Raw genomic sequence first — 15,406 nt, forward strand, 5'->3', positions numbered from 1 at the left:
GAAATAAAATTAAATAAAAAGAAAAATATATCACATGCTAAGGAAAGAGCTATTTATTATTTCAGTCACCATAATTTATTTTATTTTTCACCCGAAATTTACAAATCTTATTCAATTTAAATAAAGAAAAATATTTTGAAGAATGGCAGCAATCGAGCATATTTATTTATTACGACGAGCTCGTCTGCACGGTTTAAATGAAGTTATACAAATTTTTAATTTTTTGTTAATTTTTCGACTGGTTATACTTATAAATATTTGTAAAAATAAAGAAATACGATGGCACAGTGTACCATCAATGGAATTCAAGTATTATTTCCTTGTCAACCATATCCAGTTCAAGAAGAATATATGAAAAAAGTAATCGAGTGCTTACAAAAGGTAAATATACAAAATGTGCTTGTATATTAATAAAGTTATTTCTTTTGCTTTCAATTAAATTATTTTATTTTGTTTCTCATCAAATGTGGCTGTTTTAAATTTTTGCTTATAAACAATTTTAAAGACACTAAAATTTCAATGAAACATAAAGTTAAAAACATTTATAATCGATTGTTTTTCTTAAAGAAAGTTTGTAATAATTTAGGCGATGTGTGATTCTGGGTTTATTTTCCTATTTTAGGATATTTCCGTATTAATTCTTTAAAACGGCCCCTTCAATATTCGAATATGTAAAAACTATTTGTTTACCAAGTTTTGTTTTATAAAATTATTCGAAAAATGGAAAGATTTCCGTATCGTGATTGGTGGCAGAATGATCGCTAAATCTTGGCGATTATTGTCAGTGGCCTCAAGAAACTAAAAAAAAAAAAACGTATTAAGGGATTAACTCGAAGAGTATAACTCAAGGCCACCCTTGGGCAAACCTTTACACGTTTTTTTAAAAAAACATTTTCCCCTTTTAAAATCAATTTGGTGCCTTGCGATTGTAGTTTTGGCAGATCATGCTACGCAGCCGATTCTGAGACTTTAAAAACAAGTTCAAGTGTGAACAGGAATAATACTTGTTAAAAAAACAATACATATGTAGAAAAATGGGAGATATTTCCGTATTGTGATCTGCCATGCCAACTACAATCGCCAAGTTTATTGCAAACTGGAAAATTAAAAAAAAAAAAAAAAAAAAAACCTGTGGAGGTTTGCCTGGGGGTGGCTACGAGTTATACCATCTGAATTGGTCCTTGTCTGTGATTTTTTTACATTGTTTCTTGTGGTCCGATTCCCGGTAATTGCCAACACTTGGTGATTATTCTGCCTAGACCTGAAAAATGACTTAAAAATTGCATTTCACAAATAAATCTCATTTTGCAAATCAATTGCGCGATCTCCAAGTACCAAAATCAATGATGTTTCATTTACAAATAACACATCGTTATTCATATTCACATGATTTTTAAATTATACACCACAATTCGTTTCCATGCTATTTAAAGAAACTAAATATTGTGATACTTGTTCTCTTGATTACTTATCAAATTACTTATCAAGATTCGGATTCTTGTGATTTGAAATAGATGCAATTAAAAAATCAATGCATTGAAATGGCTTCTATAGATTTGTACTCAATGATATAATATCCCTGTAGAAGATATAGGGATCTGTCTAGGTTTTTCTAAGAGGTACCTAGTTTGTGAAAATTTTGAAATTTTTTGTGAAAATTAAAAGTTATATTAAAAAATCAACACAAAAATATGGATTTCTATGGGATACAAAAATAAAATTTTAAGAAAAAGTATTTTGTGTTTCCTAAAGTTGAATTTGTGAAGGTACTGTTTAACGGTCATGAATTTGGCCTGGACAGACCCCTGATGTGCATAATATGGAATAGATAATTTATTGACAGCTTCAGATCATTTTTTTCCAATTATAGTATCAACTATAAGTAACTAGTTTTACTCATTCATGTTCTTAAAATAATTTATTTTGTTTTTTGAAATTCTAAAATAATGTTCATTGTAGTAATTATGTTCCAATTTTTATATTTAAGGTTTTAATTTTAGGGCGTCAATGGAATTTTAGAGAGTCCAACTGGTACCGGGAAAACATTAAGTTTACTTTGTTCATCTCTAGCTTGGCTTGAAAGTAGGAAAGCTCAACAGCAATTGTCTATTATACAAAATTCTAGCCAGGGAAATAATAGTATGCTTGGTGATTTAAAAAGTGTATTAGATGGATTGACTGGTGCTTGGAATGCAGGCCCTAACTTTAGTAAGAATTTAGCAATTATAATTTTAGTTATCTTATTATTTGCTAAAATGTTTTTAGTAAGTTTAAATACAATCAAACCTCCATATCAAGAACTTGAGCTATAAAAAATAATTTGTTACCAAAGGGAAAAAAAATAATTTCAGAGCAGGGGTCTGCTTAGAAGAATTTTGGGTCTGTTAACGGACCCTTCACAAAATATCTTTCCATGAAAACTGACCCTTCACAAAATAGTTTATCTTTTAATTGGACCCTTGACAACTTTTTTTATCTTCATTATTGTTTTGTTACTGGAATAATCTCTTCCCCGGGAATAAAAAAGAAAGAAGAAGTTTTCCAAGTTTCCCCAAGTTTAAATTCCAAATGTAGAGTATTCTAAGAAAATATTTATACCTTTACAAACATCGTGCGCACATTCTTATTGATATTAAATGATAATTTTGTTTTTTGTAAATAAATAATTGATCAATTTATATTTATTCATAAAATTAATTAATCGAATATTATGTAAATAAAAATTAATTTCTGGCAATTTTTTAAGTAAAATATTATAAATTTAAGAATTGTTTAAGTTTACTTAATGCGTAACACATTAAAAGTGATACATAACTAAGTCGTGTTAGTTAAAATATGTCAATTGAAATTATTAAAAATGTGAGTCATTTTATTTCCAATATTCGTCAGAAATGAATATTCTGCATTGAGCAGTATAGGCTAAATACCAAATAATACCAAATAATTGTATGTTGCATATTTAATTTACTAGCAACAATTGTTAAGCATAATCTTGTATCTATTTACAATTTAAAAACTTCTTGAAAAGATTTTTAGCAATTTTTGTAATAACAGGACCAATTCACAATAACAGGAAAAATATTTGCACAAATTCACAAAAGCAGGACCCTGGTAGAAAGAATGTGACTTAACGCTTATTTTATATTCACAAATTATGAGTAGTTTTTTCACAATTTTTCAAAAATAGTTTCTTTTACAAAATATCTGAATAGACCCCTGCAGAGTACTGTATAACATTAAAAAAGAAGATAAAAGTAAGTACAATGCAAAAATTTTGTTAGTAATGCACTTGAGATTTTATACTTATAAATTAGGATATTTATGAACTCTATTTTATAGTTATTTATGAATATGCATCTAATATTTTATATAGAAAAATTAAAAGATATTTTTTACTTTAGTGTCACAAAGAATTATATATAGCTCAAGAACACATTCTCAAATTTCACAAGCAGTTCAAGAATTGAAACGAAGTAATTACAGGCAGTAAGAATATATAATTAGTTATTTTTCACATTTTTTGCATGTTTTTGTATTTTTAGTCATTAAATATTTATTGCTGTTTTTTCCTCTCAAGTATTAAGTCAGTTGTTCTTGGTTCTCGAGATCAGTTATGCCTTCATCCTGAAGTTTCTAAAGCTCCAAACCACACTGCTAAGCTGTATATGTGTCGAGCAAAAATCAGCAATAAAAGCTGCCCATTTTATTTAAACTTTGAGGAAAAGATTTTATCTCAAACGGATTACCAAGATTCTGCTGTTTTAGATATAGAGGACCTAATGACATTAGGAAAAAAACATACGTAAGTTGTTTACTTTTTTACTATCCATGTTATTTATATTAAATTCTATTTAAAATAACCTATTAACTGACATTCTTGACCTAATTCGCATCTGGTAGCAGAATTTAAGGAATAAATCTACAGATATCTTCATAAATTCAAATTTGTCTGCAACCTCAATATAGTCAGACAGAGATTATTGTAAAAAATCAGCCTAATCTAACGTCTTTCAAGGTACCACAGCCTATTACAGACCAAGGCCATCCCAAGTAGACTTTACCATCTGGTTCTATTCACAACAAGGCTCTTCCGGTTTTTCTTACTTATTACAGTGCCCGCCGCTAATAAAATCACCGGATAATAAAATCAGCCGCTTCATAAAATCAAATCGGCAAGACCCGAATCGTTACAATATTAATACATGTTAAAAACATCCTTTAATAAAATCAACACCGCCGCTTTCTAAAATCAAAATTTTGACTACATAATAAATCAAAAGTGCGATATTTCAGCTTTTTTTGTTCTTATTTATAAAATTTTATTTTTTCGAAGTTTAAGGATTATTTTAGAAGAAGCAACAGTTACTCACAAACCTGTGAAACAGGTGTGGTTAGCACTTTCCTGTGATATACATAGTGTAAGAGTTAAGGAAAAATGTGGATGGTAAGCGGCGAGTTCATAGAAATCAATTTAACAATGTCAATTCCTTGACTTGAATGAAGTTTGGAGAAACCTATCTCACTCAACAGGGGGTTGAATTCTTATCTTACTTTTTATTGAATGAACCATAGCAGGGAGAGAAGTTTCTTTTGATATCTATCTTAACAGAGAACATGAATAGATTTCCAAAAACTGTCTGTGCGCATGTTCCATGTTATTTAAGCCATTTGAGTAAATTATAGTTAGAGTAAGAGCACATATCATTTTTAAGTTCGTTTGGTGCTAAATTTTATCAGCATGCCGAAAAGGAAGGATTTGAGTCTTAAAGATAAATTCGAAGTGTTGCAAAACTAAGATAAGCTTCCTAAATGTAGTCAACTCGAAGCTTCAATTAAATTAAGGATTTCCCAAACTGCTCTTTTCAACATTCTGAAACAAAGGATAAATATTTCTGAAGAAATAAAAAAGAATGGAAATCTGTCAAGAAAGGAAAATCGGAGGAAATTGAAATGGCTCTGTTAGAATGGTTCAAAAATGCACGCGAACGAAGAATTCCAATTTCCCGTGGAATTTTATTTCACAAAGCACAGGACTTGGCTAACTTATTTGGTGATTCTGATTTTAAAACTACAGATAGGTGGCTAACCCGATGGAAAGAACGCAACAACATTGTCTATCGTAAATTGCATGGTGAAAAGCAAGATGCTGATTTTAGCTCTGCTGCCAATTGGGTAAACGACGTGTGGCCAACACTCATCAAAGACTATAAACCTGAGCAAATTTTCAACACAGATGAAACAGGATTATTTTTCTTTTCCGAGCACTTCCTGAACACACACTGCTGTTTAAAAATGAATCGACTGGTGGATGTAAAAAAATGAAGGAAAGACTAACCGTGCTGCTAACATGCAACATGACAGGAACTGTGAGAAAAAAACCCTTTAGTGATAGGAAAGAGTTTAAAACCTCGATGTTTTAAAGGAGTAAAACACCTGCCCACCAGTTATGCCAACAGCTATAACGCATGGATGACATCCAACATCTTCACAAAATTTCTTGTTGAATGGGACAAGGAGCTGAAAAATGAAAAGGTCGTCTTACTTTTAGACAATTGTTCTGCGCACCCTGCTGATGAGGACTTGAGTTTGAAAAACATTAAATTAGTGTTTTTGCCACCGAACACTACAGCTATTATTCAACCCCTTGACCAGGGAATCATAAGATCATTCAAGTTTCATTACAGAAAAATGGTTGTTCAAAAAATCATTAGTGACATAGACTGTGACAGCTCTTCGGAACCCTTAACTACAAACAAACTATCGAAATCCCTTACGATTTTGGAATCAATGCATTTGATTCGTAACTCATGGGACATTGTTTCAACCCAAACAATATCGAATTGCTTTAAAAAGTGTGGATTCACTGGTGATGGAGCTGATAACTGTTTCGAAGAAATGCTCAGCAATGAAGAAAATGAAATGGACGAGAATTTTTCATGTTACGTAGCTATTGACGATAACCTACAAACATCAGGAGAAAAATTTCTGAAATTGTTACTGACATCAAAAATTGCAAAGTTATTTCCAATCAAGATATGGAAGAATCAGACTCAGAAGATGAAATAAACTCATGAGTGCCATCTTCAACGGAAGTCAGAAAAGCACTTATTGTATTGCGGCAAGCTTTAGAACAAAGAGGAGGAAATATCAAAAACTATAAAAACTTCTATAAACTCTCAAATGATGTTGAAAAGTTAATTTTAAATAGTGCAACTCAAGCAACCATTGATCGGTTTTTTGCAAAAGTTTTGTAAATTTAATCTTATGTAGGGTTTTACTTTATTAAAATAATTAAATTAGTTGAATAAAGCATTAATGTTGTCATTATTTCAGCTTTTAAAGTGTTTGCATTTAGAATATATTTTTAAAATGTGATTTTTTTTAAATGTTGAATCACCTCTTAATAAAATCAGCCGCTTAATAAAATCAAAAGAGCATAAAACAAAAGTGATTTTAATAAACGGCGGGCACTGTATATTAAAAGTCCTACTCCACCGAGTCAAACCACCTAATTAGGGGTCTTCCTAATTTTCTGTTTCTCATGGGGACAGTAAAAGTAAGCTTTTTAAATGAGTTTGTATTATCAGGTCAGAATAGATGTTCGAGCTATCATAGTTTATTGCATTTTATTACTTTAACAATATCAGGTTCCTTGTACTTTTGATAAATTTCAAGGTTAGACAGTTCAAAAGTTAAATTTAAAAACAAGGATCTTCAACTATTATTCTCATTAACTACATCAAATATTTTTAAGATCTTCTGTTCGAAGGTCAATAATTTATTTTCATGTTATTGCCTAGCATTCACTCTTATAAATGTCAAATTAGTGTTTTATAGATGCTAATTTTTGTTTTTAAACTTATAAATGAAGATTTTAGTTTCGAGGTCATTTTTGAGACCCTGATAGTTTTTATCTTTAATGAATTATCAAGATTCTGCTGTTTTAGGTATAGAGAACCTAATAACCTTAGGAAACCTATACCTGAGTTATCTACTATTTTACTATCCTTTATTATTTAATTAAATTGCATTGTAAATAACTTATTAATTAATAGTCCTGACTTAATTAACCCCTGGTAGCTAAATTTATGGAGTAAATCTGCAGATATTAGCATTTTGGTAATGAATACGATCTTCATAAATCCAAATTTGTCTGTGACCTCAACATAGTCAGATGGAGATTATTATTGTAAAAATTCAGTTTAATCTAACATTCCTGTAGCAAAATTTGTGAATATAACGGCTGTGAAAATTATATATAGAGACTTTATGTTGTTTAAATTAATTTGAATTTTATACAATGATTCTAAAAAAATGAAATAAATCCCTATACAGTTAAGCCTATAAGTTGTGTTATCAAGTTATTGGATTTTTTATTTAATTATTTGTTTTTTTTTGGCGATGTTTTCTCAATTCAGCATTTTAATTTTTATTCAAAACAAGCTTAGAGATGCTCATAAGAGAAGTCTCAGCAATTTTTGAACATTTATATTTTTATTTTTTTACGAATAAAGTTACAATCAAAAAAATAATCTGCTAATCTGGAATTCATATAAAATATCAGCATTTCGTTATGATTGTTGAAACTTGTTTTTACAAATATTTTAATCTTTTGAATAAATGGGAAAAGGGGGACTTCAACTGAAAAATTAAGATATTTTTTGTTAACAATAGAATAATGGATTCTAGACGAGAAACTAGGTATAATTATGTTTTATAGCTCAATCTTATAAGTGATGTGCACAGAAGGAAGAAGAGAGAAATTTAGGGATTTCATTTAGACTTTTTTACTAGACTGATAGTATAAGTAAACTGTTTTATATATTAACACTTAGAACATAAAAATATTAGTGATTTTAATTTTGATTGTTGAAAAGATTTTTTTAAAAAAGGAGAAATTTATTTATTTTGAGAAATTTTTTTAGGGTCTATGTATTTGTAGTAATTATCATATTGTTTGTAGTAGAGAAAAAGTAAATAAATATTACAGGTAATGTAAAGTTGAGGAATGTAAATTTGTTGTATTGCATTAAATTATCAAATATATATGTAACTGCAGTTGGAAATTTCTTACAGGGTTTGTCCATATTATGCTGCTCGTAATATCAAAACAAAGGCAGATATTATATTCACTCCTTACAATTACATCATCGACCCGAAAAGTAGAAGAGCCCATGGCATTGAATTGGAAAGTAATATTGTTATAGTTGATGAAGCACACAACATTGAAAGTGCTTGTGAAGAGAGTATGTCTTTTCAACTGCGTTCATATGATTTGGCACTGTGCATTACTGAGGTAAGATATTTTATCAATTTTTTTCTATTATTGGAAGTATCTTTTGTCTATTTATTTAATTTTTGGAGAAAAGCATGTAACTGTGTTCAGATTGTGAAAACATGTAGCTTTTTACAGACATGTGTAATTGTTGATAAATAGTTTAATTTCCCCCCGATAGTTTTGTAATCCCTATAAATTTTCCTAAAGTGTAACATGTTCATTGACTGATCTTTAAAAGCATTAATAAATAAATAAAAAATGTTCCTTCCTTGGTAAAAATTACATATTTTTATTTTTGTTTTGAAATGCAATTTGTATAGTAATTACTATCCAATTTTTTTTTTTTTTGCTTAAATAAGTAGAAAAATAATTGTGTGGTAAACTTTGGAGAATCTCATTGGTATGGTGAACTTTAATTCTAATTTTTTACTTTCAACTTTCGCAAAGAAAAACAAATGTATCAAATAAAAATAATGAGAGATAAATAAATTTTTCAATCGCTTTTTGCAACTAAGTGTAGTAGTCATCATTTAATGTTAAAATTATGGTAGTCTTTATATACCTAGAAATGTGGTGTGGGTCGTTTTGATCCTTGCAGAAGAAATCTGCATATTTCGCTGTATAATTTTATATATTTGAGACAATTAAAACTTAACTACAATAATTAAATTCTTTTTTTTTTTTGTGAATGATATAGACATTTGTAAAACATGCAATCAAATGCTAAAAAAATGTATATTCAATTAATTCTATTGAATTTCCTGTTTTTGCATCAAATTTTATTTCAGAAACAGAGAGAATAGAATTTTTAATTCTTTACACAAATTTTCCACTAAAAATGTTTTAACTATTCAAATATTTTAGTATAGAATTTATTTTATACTATAAATGAATTTTTTTTTACCTATTGGAGTCAGCCCAGCAGTGAGTGCAAATACTTATTTTTCTAACTTTCCATGTACAGTATCAAATACAAATTTATTACAGCCGCCGCAAATATTAACAGTTTTCTTCCCTTTGCATCTTTTTCTATCTGACATTTCTTCCTTTTTTTTATAATTCCACTGGAGTTTGAACTTGCAGAAGTCCACTTAGCATAAGAACACGATTATTTTTATTGGTACAGTACAGAACCCGTTTTCCGGAAATCAGAAAGCCGGAAAACCAAAAAAACCGGAACAAAATTCGATAAATTTTCCGCCATTTTTAAAAAAAAAAATTTTTTTTTTCCCTCAAGATTTTAGGATTTTTTGTTCTTTTTTTGAAAGATGTTTACTTTACCATCATTTTGGAAATAATCATTAGTGTATTACTCTATCGTTTTTTCTTATTTTTAAGATTATTTCCAAAAAAAAAATTTTTTTTTAGTTGGGTTTAACAATAAAAAAACGGCTTTTTGTAGCGATTCAGAAAACCGGAAAAATCAGTTATCCGGAATAGCGATGGTCCCGATTGTTCCGGATAATCGGTTCCCTACTGTATAATCTTCTCTTAGTTCTTCTGCTAAACACATAAAAAAATCACATCTGCCTATGCTTTCTTTCACAGCTTCTTTATATAGAGAACACACATAGAACTGTACTTTTTACTAATCTTTAATCTTACACAGAATACATTGTTGTCTATTCAAAATAATTCTGATAAGTTTTTAATGTTTTTATATTTTATTTTTAAATTCAGATTCCACACTAAGTATGAATTACATTTTTCACTAGATTACGCAAATCATGGATATGATAAAAAATTTTGATCAAGAATTTTCAAGTTCAGACAGCGGTGCTCCTGATTTCACTTTAACTGATTTATCTATTTTGAAAGTCATGTTTTGTGAACTGGAAGAAACTATTGATAAGGAACTTTCTGAGACTTCTGCCAATGATGGATCAAAACCAGGAGATTATGTCATAGAGGTTATAAGAGTTTTACAATACCCTTAATTTCTTTACCAGATAATATTTTTCATACTTAATATTTCTGGTGACTGCCTTAGTAAATTTAAAAAATGTGCTTTATTATGTGGTTATTTCAATCTGTGATTTCCTTAATGATTTTCGTAAATTAGAAAAATTAAAATGTGATGTTAGTGCTATTTAATTTCAAAGTGCTAGTGTTGTTAATTTATTAAAAAATCTAATGTTAATGCATATCAGATGTTAAATAATATAAATTAGTGTATTCCTTATAAGTTTTGTTTATAAACAAATCCAAAATGTTTTGTATCAAAGTGTGTAAGTTTCATTCAACCTTAATTTGTGTATGAAATATTGATATTTGTTTCTAAAAAGAAAATTATTATAAAATTAATGGTAAAAATAGAGCATAGAAAAAGTTAAAAAATATCTTTAAGCAGACAAACAAGATCTGCGACAGAGGGCAAAATTTAGCCCTTTAATTACCAATGTGTGGCTTCCTTCTTTCGAACCAAAGATAAATAGGAAAACACTACATAATTAACATACAAATTTTGAAGCAGTATTTCAAACTACACTCAATATACTTGAACTCAAACCACCTGAAATTGTTGCTTTGAAATTGAAAAATGCTCAGGTCCATATTTTTGTTTTAAACAATTTAATTGTTTTGAAATTTTTATTTTTTTTAAAGAAATGTTTTTATTTAATTTATAAATGTAGCTCAAAGATTTATTTAAAAATGAAAGAAACGAGTAATTTATAATCAGGGAAAAAAGAAAGCAATTAAAATAAGAATATTTAATCTTTTTCCAGGGAAAGTTAAAACCTGCTATAATTTAATTTTATTACAAAAGACAAATTGAGCAAGACCTCATATTTAATTAATTCAAAAGTAACTACAGATAACCAGATTTATACAGATTGTCTTTTCATTTTTAAGACAGATTGACAACAATTACTATACTATACTATTATTTTGTTATTTAAAATTTTTTTTTTAACCTTTTAGATCCTGTCTAGAGTTGAGTTAACTCCTCAAAAGAAAGATGTGGTTTTAGACCTTTTAGACAAAATAATTTTATATCATTCAACAAGCACAAGTGGTCTTTTTGGTTCTAAAGGTGCTGGGCTTCAAAAATTTTCTGACTTGGTTAGCATCTTATTTTCTCGAACTTCACCTGATATGTTTAGAGAATATGATTATAAAAAGGAATTTGCCTCTAAATATAGGGTAAGTCTTTCTTTATCTATTATGTGTTTAATTTTCAAATATTTTATCAGTTTAATTTTTTTTTTTTTTTTTTTTTTTTTTTTGGTGTCCGAAATTGCCATTGATTTTTTTTGTATGAATTATAAATTAGCTTGGATTAAAATGGAATTTTGTTATGCCTATTACTATTTTAAATAAGTAAATAAATAAAATAAATATAAAGGAGTAAATAAATAAAAATCAAGATATGTAAATTTGTATATAAAGATACTTTTAAATACATTTTTATTTGATTTTCATTTTATCTCACTCCACATATTTTTTTGGTATTGAAATTTTCCACACTTTACTGATATGCAATTGTCACCTGAAGACTCCATTAAATACCATTTTTAATATTTGGAAGCAAAAATGCATTTTTCAAATTCGCTCATTTATAATTATGTTTTATTTTGTTCATTAATTTAAGTGGTAAATATTTGGTAGTGGTAAATAGTGGTAAATGACAAATGATATGAATAGTGCCATCTCTTGTCAAATTTAATTACAAATTTTAAAACTTAGTGAGAGGGTATTGAATAGTTTTCTAAGTAGAATGCAGCAAATGTATATAATTTTTCTTTACTTGATTTATAAATCTTAGGAACACCTGATATCTTTTTGTGATTCAGTTTTTTTTCTTTTTTCGAAGTAAGTTACATTTTTCGTTTAGAAATATTTATATTTTTTAAATACAAACTATTCAAATCTGATTTGCTACCACATGACTTGCTATTGTAAGTCAATGTTTAATTACAATGATAAAGGTAAAAGGTAAAGCCAGAAATTCGATTCCAACGGCATGATTGCGGTGATGTGGTCAGCAATGCACACATGCTGCCTTTACTTCCTAGACGAGCTGATAGCCATTGATCTGAAGCTGGATAGCTGTCAAGCCACTGCTAGAGAAATTAAAATAATATTTAGATTTTTATTTTCAGTTTATATGCTTTCCTTAGTTTATTTGTGGAATGCTTTATTTAAGGTTTTTCTGCAATATGATACTTTGAATAAGTCTCAGACTTCATCTGATCCTTGGGCTGTTGCTCCTAAAGGTTCTACACGAAAGCAAAGTTGGAAGTTAGATTGCTGGTGTTTTTCACCTGGTTTAGGGTAAGTTAAATCAATTCTCTTTATTTATTTTTTAAGAAAAAAAGAATTTTGAATTGGTTTTAATAATTGAATTAAAACTCTGCACTGGAAGAACCTACTTCTGAAGGCAGGTGTCAATAAAATTTTTAGTTTATTAGAAATCAAAATAATAATGTAATTCTCTTATTACTTTAGAATCTTAAGAACAGATGATCTGTACAGATAAAAGAAAGCATGGTTATTAGTTTATTTATTGTCAAGCAATGAATATTGCATCCTAACATCTTTTTCAATATTGCAAATTTTTGTATATTTTTTTTCTTGGGCTTGTTGTATGAATAGATTAAGAAGTTTGAGTTTGTTTTTATTATTATTAAATAAATTTTCTAATGCTTTTCTATTTTTTTTCTTAGAATGCAGGATATAGTCAATCGAGGTGTTCATAGCATCATCTTGACCAGTGGTACGTTATCCCCTCTTGGACCAATGATTAATGAATTAGGGGTTAATTTTCCTGTGCAGTTGGAAAATCCTCATATTATATCTGACAATCAAGTGTTTGTTGGTGTTGTAACTTGTGGGCCTGATGGCACACCACTCAATTCATCCTTTCAGAATAGGTATTTAAATTACTTTCAACCTTAGATTTGGTTTTATTTATTTGTTATTTTTTTATTTTTTATTCTTTATAACTTAACCTTTTTTTAGACCCCTAGAATCATTTCATTTTTTGCATATTTTGCTATATCTCACAAACTTTTTAATGGAATTATACTCAACTACAAAACTTTTCGTCCAAAGATAACTTCATGTAAAAAAAAAATATTTTGAATTTTAATACAAATTTTTACATTATTTATTTTAAAGTATGTATTTTTAATTAAAAAAAAAGTTGTAAAAATAAAATTTGGTTTTCTAGAACTATTTGACCATATTTGATCATGAAATCAAATTTATTTGTGTCATTATTTTTTGTTGCTTTGTACTCTATGGTATGAAATGTTTGTTCTTTGTAACTACATATATATAAAAAAAAATTCTTTTTCTCCCAGATCCAATGAAAAATACATCAACTCTCTTGGACGTACAATATGTAATTTTGGCAGGATGATACCTGATGGCTTATTGGTGTTTTTCCCTTCCTATTCTGTTATGAAATCTAATGTTGGTTGGTGGGAAGAAAATGGAATATGGCAACAGTTATCTGGAATCAAACCCCTCTTCGTAGAACCTCAAGGGAAGGATGCATTTCAAGAAAGTATTGAGAAATATTATTCTGTAATAAAAGATCCAGATTCTAAAGGTGCTGCTCTTCTTGGAGTATGCAGAGGAAAAGTATGTTATAATTAATATTTTTCATGTAAATTGAAACTTTAATTATGCTGTTTGCAATCAGGTTATTTCTTGAATGATATCTGAAACTACTTTTATGATTTTTAACATTCTCATAAAAAGAAAATGCAGACTTTTGCTGCAGTTAAAATAATAAATATGAATTTTTTGTTGTTGTTGAAATTGTATGAATACCTGCATTTAAAAATCTATTTAATTCAGAGACACTTCTTTATGTATGCCTCTGAAGTTCTAATTATCCTTTTTTTCCAATCATACATGGGGTTACCATCCTTCCTTCCTTCCTCAATGGCACGGCAGCCCCGGGTGGGCTCTGGCCTTCTCAATCAACTTCCTCTAGGCCTGCCTCTGCCTGGCAGTTGTCTTCCAGTTTGAGACTTTTAAGACTGAAAAGTCTCTTTCCACGCAGTCGGCCCATCTCAGCTTTGGTCGACCTCTGGGCCTTGATCCGATGGGCTGAGCCGAAAAGATTATGTTTGTCGAACGCTCTCTGTTCATTCGAATGATGTGACCAGCCCATTTAATTCTTTGAATTTTTACATACTTGCATGGGGTTACCATACAATAAATAAATTTTTTGTTTATTTACTTTGTAAAGGTATATAAATATGCAATATTTATATACCTTTGTAAAGGTATATAAATTAGGTATACCTTTGTTATACCTTTAGGTATAAAAGGTATACCTTTGTAAAGGTATATAAATATGCAATCTCAACTTTGTAGCATTTAAATTATCGGGAGTTTTTTTTTAAAGCTTGTATTAATGTCACTGTGGCATCGGGTGACTAAGATACAATTTGCAATTTGTACACTTTCCTCTTTAAAGATTATCCCACTAAAATTCCTAGCCTGCCAGTCGCCTTTGTACCTGTTTGTCAGCTTCTTTGATCGGCACATGTGAGTTTGTCAGTGTTTTGGTTTGAGTTGTAACTCCTTATAAATATATATACTCCTCTTCCTTCTTTGATTCCTTATAAAATAAAAAAATCTTGTTGAGAATTTAATTTGTTCAGAAATAGGCTAGTTTAGATCGTTAAATTGGCGACAAGAAACAAGCTATGGCATAAAATAATAATAAAAATAATAAAAAAGCGAGACAGCCCTGCGAATATCACATTTGCACATTAACCATCATGCAGTAAATTTTTTAATTTCACTCCTTTTCCATGACGCTCAGATGGGAGCAATAACGTCTCACCCTGGAATTCTATTTCTTATTCCGGGCGGCTCATGATTTTGTTTTCTCCACATAGATTTCATAGAGGGGTGCAACCTCGCGCACATTTTGACTGTTTTATTTATTATTTTTTTATGGAATGTCAACAAATCCTGCTGAGCTTCCAATAAATAGTGTTTAAATTCTTTTTCAACAACAATGTTTCTTTGTTCTTTTCTAATCCATCCAGCCTATTGGCTTCTATTAACCTATGACTCTTTTTGGCTTCTATTAATGACTTTCTGATCCAAATCATCTCATCTTCATTGAGATGCGGATATAAAATAATCATTGACTCCACC

The 15,406-nt window shown here is 29.0% G+C and overlaps 1 protein-coding gene across 3 annotated transcripts in view; it reads left to right on the forward strand.

Annotated features, from left to right (window-relative positions):
• Positions 1-132: 132 nt before the first annotated feature.
• The window catches only part of Rtel1 (Regulator of telomere elongation helicase 1), a 58,802-nt gene continuing 43,528 nt past the window's right edge, over positions 133-15,406 (forward strand). For 2 of the 3 annotated variants that reach the window (XR_015433095.1, XM_087161233.1), the window contains exons 1-10: positions 133-381; positions 2,001-2,208; positions 3,402-3,486; positions 3,578-3,802; positions 8,077-8,296; positions 9,994-10,188; positions 11,201-11,422; positions 12,426-12,553; positions 12,946-13,152; positions 13,585-13,867. Coding sequence is in view for 2 of the 3 variants with exons in the window: in XM_087161233.1 (XP_087017359.1) it covers positions 280-381; positions 2,001-2,208; positions 3,402-3,486; positions 3,578-3,802; positions 8,077-8,296; positions 9,994-10,188; positions 11,201-11,422; positions 12,426-12,553; positions 12,946-13,152; positions 13,585-13,867 (1,875 nt within the window). In the remaining variant the exon portion in view is untranslated. Of the gene's footprint in view, positions 382-1,987; positions 2,209-3,401; positions 3,487-3,577; positions 3,803-8,076; positions 8,297-9,993; positions 10,189-11,200; positions 11,423-12,425; positions 12,554-12,945; positions 13,153-13,584; positions 13,868-15,406 lie in introns of all 3 variants that reach the window. The other variant, XM_087161234.1, reaches the window with a different exon arrangement.

The sequence above is a fragment of the Parasteatoda tepidariorum genome, chromosome 4 (assembly GCF_982258835.1).
Source record: "Parasteatoda tepidariorum strain Cologne lab strain chromosome 4, Ptep-v5.0, whole genome shotgun sequence".
Lineage (NCBI taxonomy): Eukaryota > Metazoa > Arthropoda > Arachnida > Araneae > Theridiidae > Parasteatoda > Parasteatoda tepidariorum.